General features: G+C 32.7%; 1 protein-coding gene and 1 pseudogene across 1 annotated transcript; both read right to left on the minus strand.

The window, feature by feature from the left end:
- Window positions 1-753: 753 nt before the first annotated feature.
- LOC102667460 (uncharacterized) lies at window positions 754-7,856 on the minus strand (annotated as a pseudogene).
- A 375-nt stretch (window positions 7,857-8,231) lies between these two features.
- LOC100786912 (endoglucanase 11) lies at window positions 8,232-11,506 on the minus strand. The gene is made up of 5 exons (XM_006596525.4): window positions 11,267-11,506; window positions 10,955-11,167; window positions 9,900-10,100; window positions 9,555-9,809; window positions 8,232-9,191 (listed from the first exon to the last, which is right to left on the minus strand). The coding sequence occupies exons 1-5, from the start codon at window positions 11,495-11,497 to the stop codon at window positions 8,520-8,522; spliced, it is 1,572 nt and encodes a 523-aa protein (XP_006596588.3). The 5' UTR covers window positions 11,498-11,506; the 3' UTR covers window positions 8,232-8,519.
- Between the last annotated feature and the right edge of the window lie 965 nt (window positions 11,507-12,471).

Consider the following 12,471-nt stretch of genomic DNA (forward strand, 5'->3'; position numbering starts at 1 on the left):
CATTCATGATCACAAATTCTAATAGTATCACATCTTATGATTCAATCTTGCATTTAAAAAATTTATCAAATCCAAAAAATGAAAGCAAAAAAGGATGAAGTTTTAACAGTAATCCAATCAAATTTGCACTTATATTTTAATGTATATGAGAATATTAACTACTTAACTACCTTCACAACTATTGAGTTATGTTTGTCACTTCTTCTCAAGATAATGTTTTAAAAGTAATCCAACTAAATTTGCACACAAATTTAAGGTGTTTAACTTAAAACCTTCTTCAAGTATGTCCTTATAGAAACAAATATTGAGTTGACATAATATTAGCTAAAAGATTTTGATTCGTAGCTCTAAAGTTAAAAATTTAGAAGCAAAAACTTACAACAAGGAAGGTCGGTCCTCAGATCCTATGAACTCAAGATGAAATATGAAATAAAGTTCTTTTATATTTAAGTATTTAAAAATAAACACATAATATCATAAAAAATATATATTTTATTTCACTAAAAATATAACAATTTTAATAAACCTTAAAAAATATTATATTTTTTTTATTTATTTAAGTTACTCTTATGTTATTATCTATTATTCAATTTATATTTCTAAAAAAAGTTACATATATATAAATATTATAGATGAAAATATAAAACATATTTTATCATTAAGGAGAAAAAAAACTTATATATAAAAAAAGATCAAACACTACATCGGTCAAATTTATATGACTAAAAACATTTTTTTTTTACATGATATGATTGCTACACTTATATGAGATCTCTGCAACGGAAATTTAACATAAGAACAAAATTTGACTGATTTTATGCAAAAGCAATTGGCCAATACCTCAAAGGGCCGCAGATTAGCATGATTAAAATGATTCACAGAAAAAAGACACTATGGACAGTAAAATTGTTACAAGATCTTACATACTTCAGAACAGATGGTTTTTAGATATAACAGTAATTTCACAGCTCATAGCCGACGGGAATATCCAGAACCTCCACATTTCTTGCAGAATATCAATCCTATAAAGTGGAAACACACGCATAAACAGAAAGAACCATATAAAGGCCTAAAGTAAGCTTAAGCCATTCATGAACGTGGGGGGAGAAAGAGTATTGATTTTCAGTCACACATCAACAGTAAACAAATTCTTATAGGTGGTAAATAAAAAGGAATTGAATCCAAAGTAAAAGAATGCAAAATATAAGCAATCATAATAATTTGTGTTATGCATATGAGAACAGAAAGAGATACCTGAACCCTTGTATACTTTACAGTTAATTAACCCCATTTCTTGCTTCATCTTGCCATCGTTGCAAAAAACACATTTTGTCCCACCTGCTTGTCAGCAATGTTATTAAAAAATAGTAACTTCTGTCAATAATACTAACACAAGTTTCTCCTTTACTTCATATACAATGTAAAACACAAGTCAATTTATGAAAGGCAGACTTGCAGAAATCCCATTGGTTAAAGTACAAAGAGGGTCACAAGAATAGTAAAAGCATTGAGAGGGAAAATGGCAGTAAAAAGTAGAATTCTCATTCATAACCATTCACTAAAATAGGTACTAGACTTTCTTTCTCCAGTCCAAATGACCTATTGTCATACAATATATCTCCATTTACTGGGTGATATAATTATTGAAAGGAGAAAGCATAGGTGGAAAGGGGTAAGGAGAGCAAAAACTGGGATACTAGGAAGCAAAATCTTAATCCAAAAACAATTGGTTGAGCCGTTGAAGCTTTATATTGTCATACATTATAGTCGTAGAAACCCAATAAGACCTGTCATCAAGTCAAAATTCGAAGATCATATGTTATCCACAAACTTATACAGGTGACCCTGAGTCAGCATCTTCTCATTCAAGGTTTTCTTCTTTTAGTTTCAGTAGAAAATAAGAGGGCGAGCCCTGATGCAGCGGTAAAGTTGTGCCTTGGTGACTTGTTGGTCATGAGTTCGAATCCGGAAACAGCCTCTTTGCATATGCAAGGGTAAGGCTGCGTACAACATCCCTCCCCCATACTTTCGCATAGCGAAGAGCCTCTGGACAATGGGGTACGAAGTTTTAGTTTCAGTAGAAAATAAACAAAATTCATAAAGCACTTGCTACTGATAGCTCCCCTGATGGGAATACAAATTCAGGCATGTTGTTGCTCTGGGAATATTGTTCGAAACTTGAACCAAGTGCCCCTGATGTCTGCTTGGTTGAATAGGTGGAAAATAGGAGCCTGGCAGGTGGAGATTTTAACATGAAAAACACTACGCATTTCATTGATATGACAAAAACATGAAGAGGAGGGAAATTGTTAGTATTTTCGATCCCCTCACTATCCACATGCTCAATCAAGCAGAACCCAAGTATCCACATAAATAGTGATATCCTGGCTCCTAATATTTTAAAATGTTCCTCATATTCTTGGTATAAAGCCCTAAATAATCAACATAAAGCATAGCACATCAATGTTTAAGCTCAAATGCAGAAAGATAATCACCGTTGCCAGCACAACGCTCACAAGGCACCGGATCACCCTGCAAAATCCAATCACTCATTAGCAATCACAAGCATCAACTTTGAACCACAATGTCATGTCAGAAAGTAGCATACACACTTCCGTAAGCAAAAGTGGATGCAATTATGCGTGTGAATCCTATAGCAAATTTCTGAATGAGGTAAACGGGTTGTTGCATTCACCACTAGTCCACCACCACCCCTCTCATAAAAATTGTTTTTTATTTTATCAAAACCAACAAAAAAAATCAAAGAATAATTATAAACATTCACTAAATTTCTCTTATTCCACATCATTTTTCATCCTATCTCTCTCTATCTTTCTCTATACTTTCCATCACATTACTTGTTACTTCTATCCCTTTGTGCCTCTGCTTTTGTTTATTCTTCCTATCTCTCTTGTTCCACACCAAAATGGGGTGAATGTTTGCAAATTTCCAAAAACAAAATTGAAGCAGCTGAGAGGAAGGGCACTAGGCAGAAGTAACATCAATCTTAAGACCAAGAGACACTATTTAATAAACGCGAATAATTAGCAAAATTGGACCCACACTATGACTAAAAAGAACACATTTCCGAAAGCATAGATAACTAAATACATAAATGCACGTGGGTCTTATAGTAAAACAGTAAGTGTTACATTACATCTATAACAAAGAAGGAAAAAAAAAAGATATTTTTATGAAAAGTAAGAGAAGCCCAGAAGTGAAGGAACAAAAATGAAGAACCTTAAGGCCAAGGAAGAGAGAAAGAGCAACGGCGGCCAAAACACTAACGGTGACGATAAGTGTTTGCGTGTCGAAACAGGAAGTGGTGGCGACGCCGTAAAAGAGCAAAATGGGGTCGATGATCGTCAGCAGCCTTGGGTTGTTGGTGGGTTTGCGTTGTAGTTTGGAGGGGAAAAGAGCGAGAAGGTGTGGAAGAGCATGGAGAAAGATGAACAGAGGCTTTAGAAGAAGAAGATAGAGGAAGAGGATCAAGAGTGTAGTAGAAAGGAAGAGTGGCCCAATTAAAATAAATAAATAAATAACAATAATATTATTATCAGTATGTGGAGCTAAGCTATGCCTTGCGATTTTTTCGGTCGCTACTCTTCAAATACAACACAAACCTCAGCCACTTTTTTTTCTTCTTTTGTTCAGCTTCATGCTTACATGAATAGTCATACATTTTAAATAGTGACGTGAAGCAGAAGTTGTTTCAGTTCCAGTGGCTTTAAGTATTAGCTATGTAATTATTTTCAATATAAATGATTCAATAAAATTACATATGATAAATCATATGTATGATTTAGAATCAAAAGTACATTTTTAATATAAAAAAATTTATGTTGCAAATCAATGAATTTGTTTTAACAATTATATCAACTAAAATTTTTTATTTTTTATTATAAAAAATTAAAAATTTTAAGTTGATATAATTTGTAAAATAATTATTCTAAAATTAATAAATTTATCATTCATAATAATTTTAATCGACTTGAGATCGGTTGACAGAAAGAATTATATACCACAATTCTAATATAAAACCTGCAGAAACCATCTGGAATTGCTGATCTCACTAACTATGGCCTCCTATACAGAGTAGCCTTTTCGTTATTTTCCCCTGTATTTTACAAAAGCACATAGATGTAGCAGAATATGCCAAATTCATCCCACGCAAGACGAGAACTCATAAATACCAGTTTCCTAATTATAAATCTTTACTGGCTTCTCGAAAGTGTGGCGATTCTTAAACAAAACATGTAATTTGAAATGGTGTAATAAAACAAAGTTCACTCAACCTCAAAACTAAAACCCAGTATTACAACCACAACAGCAAATTGTACTTAATAAAAATTGCTCTTGCAGGCAAAGTTACAAACCTGGTTAACAGCATATGATCTCTTAGGAACATTGACAGTATACTCCTAAAAGCAATGAGTCAATCCAATATGTTAAGTGTTGGGTGAAGTCAATTTTATCATCATGTTATTTTTTCTCCTTAATTTATGAAAATAAAGATTACTCTAGCATATTTTTATAAACGAGAGATCAAAATAAGTTAATTTAATTTCAAGTGACTAAAAGTAAACAGTATCCTATTTACATGAATTGAAAACATATACAATCATTTAAAGTGTAAAAATCATTGAAATAAATTCTACACTTGGAACAAAACTCTTTTTCATATACAAAATTAGGAACCGAAAAACATGACAAAAAAAAAATAATTATCCACTAACTATTTTAAAACTATTAATTTATAAGTTCATCCTATAACATCGATAAGCCAACATCAAATGACTGAGTGATGATCCTTATGCTTGAATACTTAAGAAGCATTTTGCCAATGAAATACCTCGAACACCAATGCTAAACACTACCTCTAGTGCTTTTTGCAAAAATCTATTGTAAACATGCTAAGCATATTACACAGGGGAAAAGAATTAGAATATAACAAGTAAAATGTATGTCTTGATTGAGGAGAAAAAAAGTGTTAACACCCACTGAATGGAAGAAGCAATGAAAAGAAGAAATGATCCAGAAGGGGGACAGGGAACATCTAGAGTATAAGTCTACTTTCCTCTCTCCAAATAATAAAAGATCTAAACAGACAGCAATGCAGAGCCAAACGTGGATGCCAACAATCTAATCTAATGTTTCTCCATTTTCCTTCCCTAAATCACCTCAATGTAAGGCATGGTCACTGAGATGTGAAGGTGCCTCCCATCATTGATGGTTATAAAGATGGCAGAAACAATGTTACTAGCAGAACCAGCAAGGTTTTTGAGCATGTTAAGCTCCACCAGGGCAGACACGTTGGTTTTCAATACCTTCTGCACCACTTCTTCTTTGATAATTGCTTCACAAACAACTGATTTCCCACGTCCCTCGATCCAATTTACTGCTGCAGGTTTCTTGTCCGAACAATAATTTCCTAAAGGATCAAGTCAGTACATAACCTTCAGTCTAAATAATATTCCCATCAAAACAATTTCAGCATGTCCTTATTATAGGCATCATATTCAAGAGAATAAGAGATGCAGGCAAGTTAAATAAATTGGTGATGAATGCAAGAGTTTGGCAGTCACAAATTTTTGTATCATGTTCATAGTTCATAGATCATAATTAAGCAAACAAATCAATCTCCGAAAATAATTCAACTTGATAATACCACACGCATAATGAACGTCTACAATAACACCATCAAATGACACAAATCTCCTGTTCAAATCAGATAATACCTATAACAACATAATACATACAACACACTAAATATAAAAATAGGCTAGCACGTCAATATGATAATACGGAAAGCTTACATTAGTGCAATACAATATTGATAAATAAATAAAAAAAGGTTAAAACATCAAAGACAATACGGAAAGAATTAAGATAATATGATTGGACCACTTTCATGGAAGAAACAATTACGTCAATGAAAAGAGACAAAGAGCCAATGTCTATTAGTAGCATACAACAAAATATACATAACAGTTATTATGCTATTCCATGTTGACGTCGTGATGAGCGCCGACGACACCAAACCATCGCATTCCAGGAGTCTTTTTATATTTTTACCCCTTTTAAATGCTAATATTTAAAACTAATTAATTCTAATTAAAATTTTATCTAACTTTTTTATTTTAAATCATAAACTATATAAAAATATGTTTTTTTTATAAAATATAATCAAAAATTGTAGTAATATTTTTTCCTCTCAATTAAACATAATACTTATCATTTCTCATTCTTTTATGGGGAGTTTCTAGCCTCTTAACTCTTAATGTAAGCAAAAATAAAAAAGTTGGCAAACACAATACTTGTTATTTCTTTTAGGGAATTTTTACCCATCTTTGACTAGGTCAAGGGTTAAATTTGACATTAAAAAAATGACAAGATAAATGAGAAAAGTAATAACAAAAAGTTGTAGAAATTATTTTGATAATAGATTTAATCAGAACTAATTTAGGCATAAAATCATTGAAGAACTTAAAATTGTGACTAAGAAATATTTCAAGAGATTGATTTGGTAATTGATTTGGTAATTGTGACTATATATAAGGATGTCACGCGAAGTCCCCATCTTCATTTCTCCAAAACAATAAATTTAATAATAAATGAAATCAATATTATTTTATTATTTATTCGTTAATAGTAGTTATCTTTTAAATAGTTATCTTAATTATAATATTTTTTTTAGGCAAATTTAAAAAAATTACAATTAAATTATTGCATGAATTTAATTTTAATTTTTTAATTTTATGTATATTTTAGTTCGACAATGATACAATAAATTATGGTATCCAAGGTAATGATTGTTATAAAATAATTATTTGATAACATTTTCTACTGTACTAAATTTAGACCTTGCAAATGAAATTTATACTCACTCTAATCATTGATGAAAAATGTTCCTCCGTCAATATTTGATTCAAATTTAATTACAAAAAATATTTATTTTAATAAAGTTTCATTTCTTATAATATTTATTCATGAAAATATTTAATGAACAATTTATTTTTGGAACTAATTTAATTTAAAATAGAATTAACCATAATAAAACTAAAAACAAAATTTACGTGGAGAATGGCTTAATATATTTTTGGAAACAATCCAAGTTCAAAGGAAAGATATATAGTGCAAATATATAAAATTAAATTTTGAAAATAATTAAAATTGAAATTAATCAAATTGTGAAGTATTAATTCAAATAATTAATATTAATATAATTTATTTTTTTCTTCAATTCCAATCAAAATTAAATATCATTTTTAATAACATTTTTCACTGTTAAAACATTTTTAGATGATGTTTGAAACTGAAAAAGACAACTTAAATAAAAAATAATTATATTGTAGTTTAAAAATTTCAATCAATTTAAGTTATTCAAAATCAAGCATGTAAATCATAAAAAAAATTAAATCAACTTTTTTAAAAAAAAAAGTAAAAAAAAATAAGACACCTTAATAATAAACAAAGATCTTACTTAAAATAACGTTCCAAGTAATAACATTTTTTTTAAACATATTTATATAAAAAAATATATATTAAAATATTTGCCAACAAACATTTTTTAAAATTTAATGAGCATTTTGTTTGGCAGATTAGGGGCCCTGTCGTACGATGGTAGAATCAATGCATTGTGAAGATACTAGAATAAGCAGATTCGAGTACTATATATTGAAGATTCAGGTCACGGCAGGTTTAATTTGCCTTGAGCCATGGCATAATGCCCAAAACAAATGAACTGGATGCCCTGTGATTGTGACAAATAAATATACTTGAATTAACGTCGTGGCACTAAATCCTGCTTGATTTTCGTTTTGGGTGGCTTTTCCATGTGCCTCATGCGAGACCATTTCCCCGCAAATTCGGTTTCAAGGAAAAGTGCTTTTGGGCCCTTCGTTGCAACCGTAATTAAAGGGGAAGAAGAAGAATGGAAAATCAGATGCCAAGCAAGCAGAGTTATGAAGAAAGAAGTGCATTTTTTAAGATTAGTCCAAGTATTACCAATGACACTTCCCTTTTTGTGTCCGTAGCTGCAACTATTACTATTAGGTTGCCAATCTATCAAACTTTAAACTTTTCTCTCAACTGTCCTTTTTGACGTTGAAACTCACTAAATTTTCACGTTTTTAAATTAGTTAATTAGTTTGTTTTCTTTGTGATAAATTAAAATTCTTAGGTTTGAATAAAGTCGTAAATACGACCAAAAATAAAAGCACATGGTATAAATTGTCCAAGTCTTTAACTACTAACCCAAAAGAACATAACCTTCTAATTTAACTACGAATGCAACTCTTTCCAATTGCTAGACTAAGTATAAATTGGTACAAATTGCTATTCCACCTAATGTGTCCAGACGCGTTTCTGCGTCAGCATTGATTGTATAGTTTGTATCTTACTATATACTAAAATACTCAAATTACAATTACAATGGCAGTGCAAAAATTAAGTAAGCACTGCTAAGAAATATTCTTTGCCCGGAATAATGGACCAAAAAAAAATCTATATAACCCCAATTAGCTAGAAGCTACCAAAGGGGTTTCATTGTAATAAACATGAGCATGTGCATGTGCATGTGATTGATGCAATCTAGCAAAAACCCCTACTAGTGCTGCAGTATTGTAGGTACAAGCCTCTGTTTGAACGTAATTTCGTCTCTCATCTTTAAATTGGTCTTTGATGTCAGGCCCACCAACGAGTGCCCCAATGAGTACATTTGGATTGGGTTCAACGCGTCCATACCAATTATCATAACCCTGAGTGCACCCAATAAAGCCCTTATTTTCCCCATATGATTCAATGGATGCGCCCCTATGGTGCACCCTCCGCGGGAATTTTGGACCGTAGCCTACCAAGTAACTCATAGCCATTGGATTCGAGCCCAAAATATAATCAACCTGTGATTTTGCAAAGGCCAACATCTCATGGGGACCCACCTCCCCTTTTTGGCAATGCAGCTTCTGATCAGTGGCTAGGAGATGATCAGAATACACCGTGAGAAGAAACGACGCCGTTGCTACGTATTGCATGTTGTTCCATTGGCGGACGTATAGTAACCCTCCTGGGGTGCGCTCCACGTTAGTAACGCTGTTGAGGTTGAGACACGCGCATAGATAGTGCTCGGCTTTTGAACGATACTGTTTGAGTATGACTTCGTGTTTCTTGTGCTTCTTTTCTTCCATAAGGAACTGTTAAACAATGTTTTTCTCTTGATTTATATTAAATGAGAAATAAAATTTATCAAAAAGAGAATATTTATAAGAAAGTAAAAGAAAGTGTAGTATGAAAGTGTCACTTCTCTCTCTATATAAAAAGAAATAAACCTTGGCCCATAATATGTAACTAAGGTCCGATAATACTAGTAGTATAGCGCTTTTTTTCTTTTCTTTTGAAAGTGAGTATAGTACTTCTAATGTACCTTTTTTGACAGTTTAAGACTTTGAAAGGTAGAAGAATAATGAAGGAGATATTACAATTTACAATAAAGGAAAAGAAAAAAGGAGAAGGGAAGTGAGTCTTCAAATTGGGAAGTGTGTGAGGGAATTACATACCATGGAAGCAATGGCTTGAAGACCAGCGTACTTAACGTCCCAGCTGAATTCAGTCATGGCCCAAGTGGTCCCACCAAAGTCATAAGCCTTGTCCAAAAAATAGGTTAAATATTCCTCCTTTTGGGTGGCCCTATATAGCCAAACTGCTGCCCAGAGCAACTCATCCATGTAGCCACTAACCGAAGCATAATACCCTTTAGCCACTCCAACACTCTCATCATACTTGCCCTTGTACTTGTCACCAAACTCAAACAACTACAAAACACAACAACCACATCCCTTTTATAATCTCTCTCACGACCAATTCAAATTAATCCTAATTAAATTAATCCATAACTACGTAACCTGTTGTGCATGATGCAAAAGTAGTTGAGAGTAATGTGGGTTTGTTCTCCTAAACAAAATGGATGCCGCTGCCAATGCTGCCGCCGTCTCGCCCGCGACATCCGAGCCGGGGTTGTTGGCGTCAACCTTATAAGCTCGCCGTGATGTCGTCATGTCCTCCGGCCGCTGCCAACAGTAATGATCAGTGTCGCCGTCACCCACCTGAACATTTTAACTCATAAGACCAAATATACACATATAACCAGTTTTATAAAGGAATTTATCGTCTTCATTTCATTAACGTAGCACACTTTTTTTTCTATTTTTTTTTTATTATTTCTGTATACTTCGCTAAATATGTTGTTGTCATTTTTGCAAGTCTGAATCCTAAACTAGTGAAATCTGTAACGTACAGTATTAAAAACATATTATTTGCGGAAAATGTTTGATAACATGTTATCTTACACCTACAAAGAGTTTGAAAAAAAATATAAACATGATAGTATTTATAACTTAATAAAAAGAAAAAAAACTAAGAAGTATTGATAGAAGGTTTAAAATATATATATATCATTACTCATTATTTACATTTACTAACACAATTTCTAATTAATATATTAAAAATAATTATTACTATATTATTTAAGGTATTATAATCTCGACTAATCTTTATGTTTTTAATTGGACGTTGGATGTCGACTAATCTTTATGTAATAATTATAAATAGTTACATTTCTTAATTTATTAAAAAAAATCATAACATATCCCATGATTAATTGAAATTATACGACCGGATTACATAATAATTTTCCTTTTGGATTATACTTTAATTTAACATATCTTATTTATAAAATTCCATGTTCATGCCCCAGCTGAGAGTGATAACAAGCGCCAGTCACGGCGAGATTGCAGGAAATTCCGGACGAATCCGTTGACTCTTCCGACATTTAAATCTATTCCTCCGGTTAGCTTGGAAGAAGTATTCATTCGTCCCATTTTCAACGGCGGCGCGTGGGATAATCAATGTTCAAAAATAAAATTTAGAAAAGAATATTCACTGGAATGGAAATTAATACCTCAAGCCAAAGAACATTTGGTTGAGTGTGTGCCTTGATGAAATAATCGGTTCCCCACTTGATGGCCTCCAGAGCGTGAGCGTACTCGCCGGCAGCAGCGATTTGTTCGCCGTATTCTATAGCACCCCATGAGAGGAGTGTTATGGTGAAAGCCATTGGCAACCCAAATTTCACATTGTCCCCTGCATCATAGTACCCTCCCACCAAGTCCACCTACGTGCCCAAAAAAACAATAACCATAATATTAGAATGAATGTAAAGCTAGCACAAAAGGTAAATAACATAGTTTAAGGTTTGAAGTAATGTATGTACCCCTTGTTCTAGGCCATCAGTGAGGGCAGAATGGTGACGCCAAGTGACCCTTTGATTGTAGGGTAAGCGACCTGAACGCTGTGACTCGAAATAGAGGAGGCTCTGGGACAGGGCTTGGCCATAGTTGAAGGACTCACAAAAGGGAATAATGAAGATTGTGATGAGAGAGAGTGAAGCAATGCATAGTGTCGAACACCGTATGTTGTTCTTTTGAACGTTGCCTTTCTTCATTTCTCCCTCTCTCTCTCTCTCTCCCATTTTGTTTCTTTATATATACTGTGTCTACTCTAGTGTTGTGGGGTTACGATTTACGGTCTCGTTTTCCTAGGGTCGTGGCTAGTGCATTTTGTCTCTCGTTTGTTTTGTTTGTAAACAAATTCAAACACCTGAATAGAATAGAATGTAAAGAAAAAATATTTTTTAATCAAGCTAGGCGCGTGAGAAACATGCTAGGGGTGAATTTTCTGTGTAATTGAACGGCTTTATTATACATTTCAATTTAGAACGGTAAGTAAACTAATTATTCTTAGCCTTGCTATTGTATAGAATGGAGCCCGAGATGTTTGAAAAGGTATTTTTCAGGAATTCAATCAATTCACACTTGGATGCTAACATAATGGTATGTGCCATGTGTATTGTCTTTTAATGTCTTTGTGTATGTAAAAATCTCTGGATACTAGCATAACGGTATGTGCCTTGTGCCTTGTTTTTTAATGCCTTTGTGTACGTAAACAAATACATGGCAGGTAACTTTATTCATGTGAATACCTCATTACAAAAACAATACCAAATTCACTTTTCCAAACCCTCGGTCCGGTTGATTAATTCTTTTTCCCTTTGGTCAAACTTTCTATTTATGTTTGGCTTAATTAGACTTTTCCCATCTCAGGTATTATAGTGGTGCAATTTGATCTTCAAGGTTTTTCAATATAAAATCGCATTCTCTAACATTATAATTGTGCAATTTTAGTATTGTTGTGATGTGGATATGGTTGTTCATGATGAGTGACTTTAGTAGCATTACCTGTAAAGATTCTGACGATCAACTCAAAATGTGTATGAGAGAGTAATGAATGAGTGAAGTTATTCATGCCTAAGAAGAACTCACCTATATAGGCATATTCAACGAGAAAGACAGTTGAATCTGTTGGATTCCACATGTAAGATCACGTGACCAAATGTTAATAGAGTATCCTATTAGTTAA

This window comes from Glycine max, chromosome 14, assembly GCF_000004515.6.
Source record: "Glycine max cultivar Williams 82 chromosome 14, Glycine_max_v4.0, whole genome shotgun sequence".
Taxonomy (NCBI): domain Eukaryota; kingdom Viridiplantae; phylum Streptophyta; class Magnoliopsida; order Fabales; family Fabaceae; genus Glycine; species Glycine max.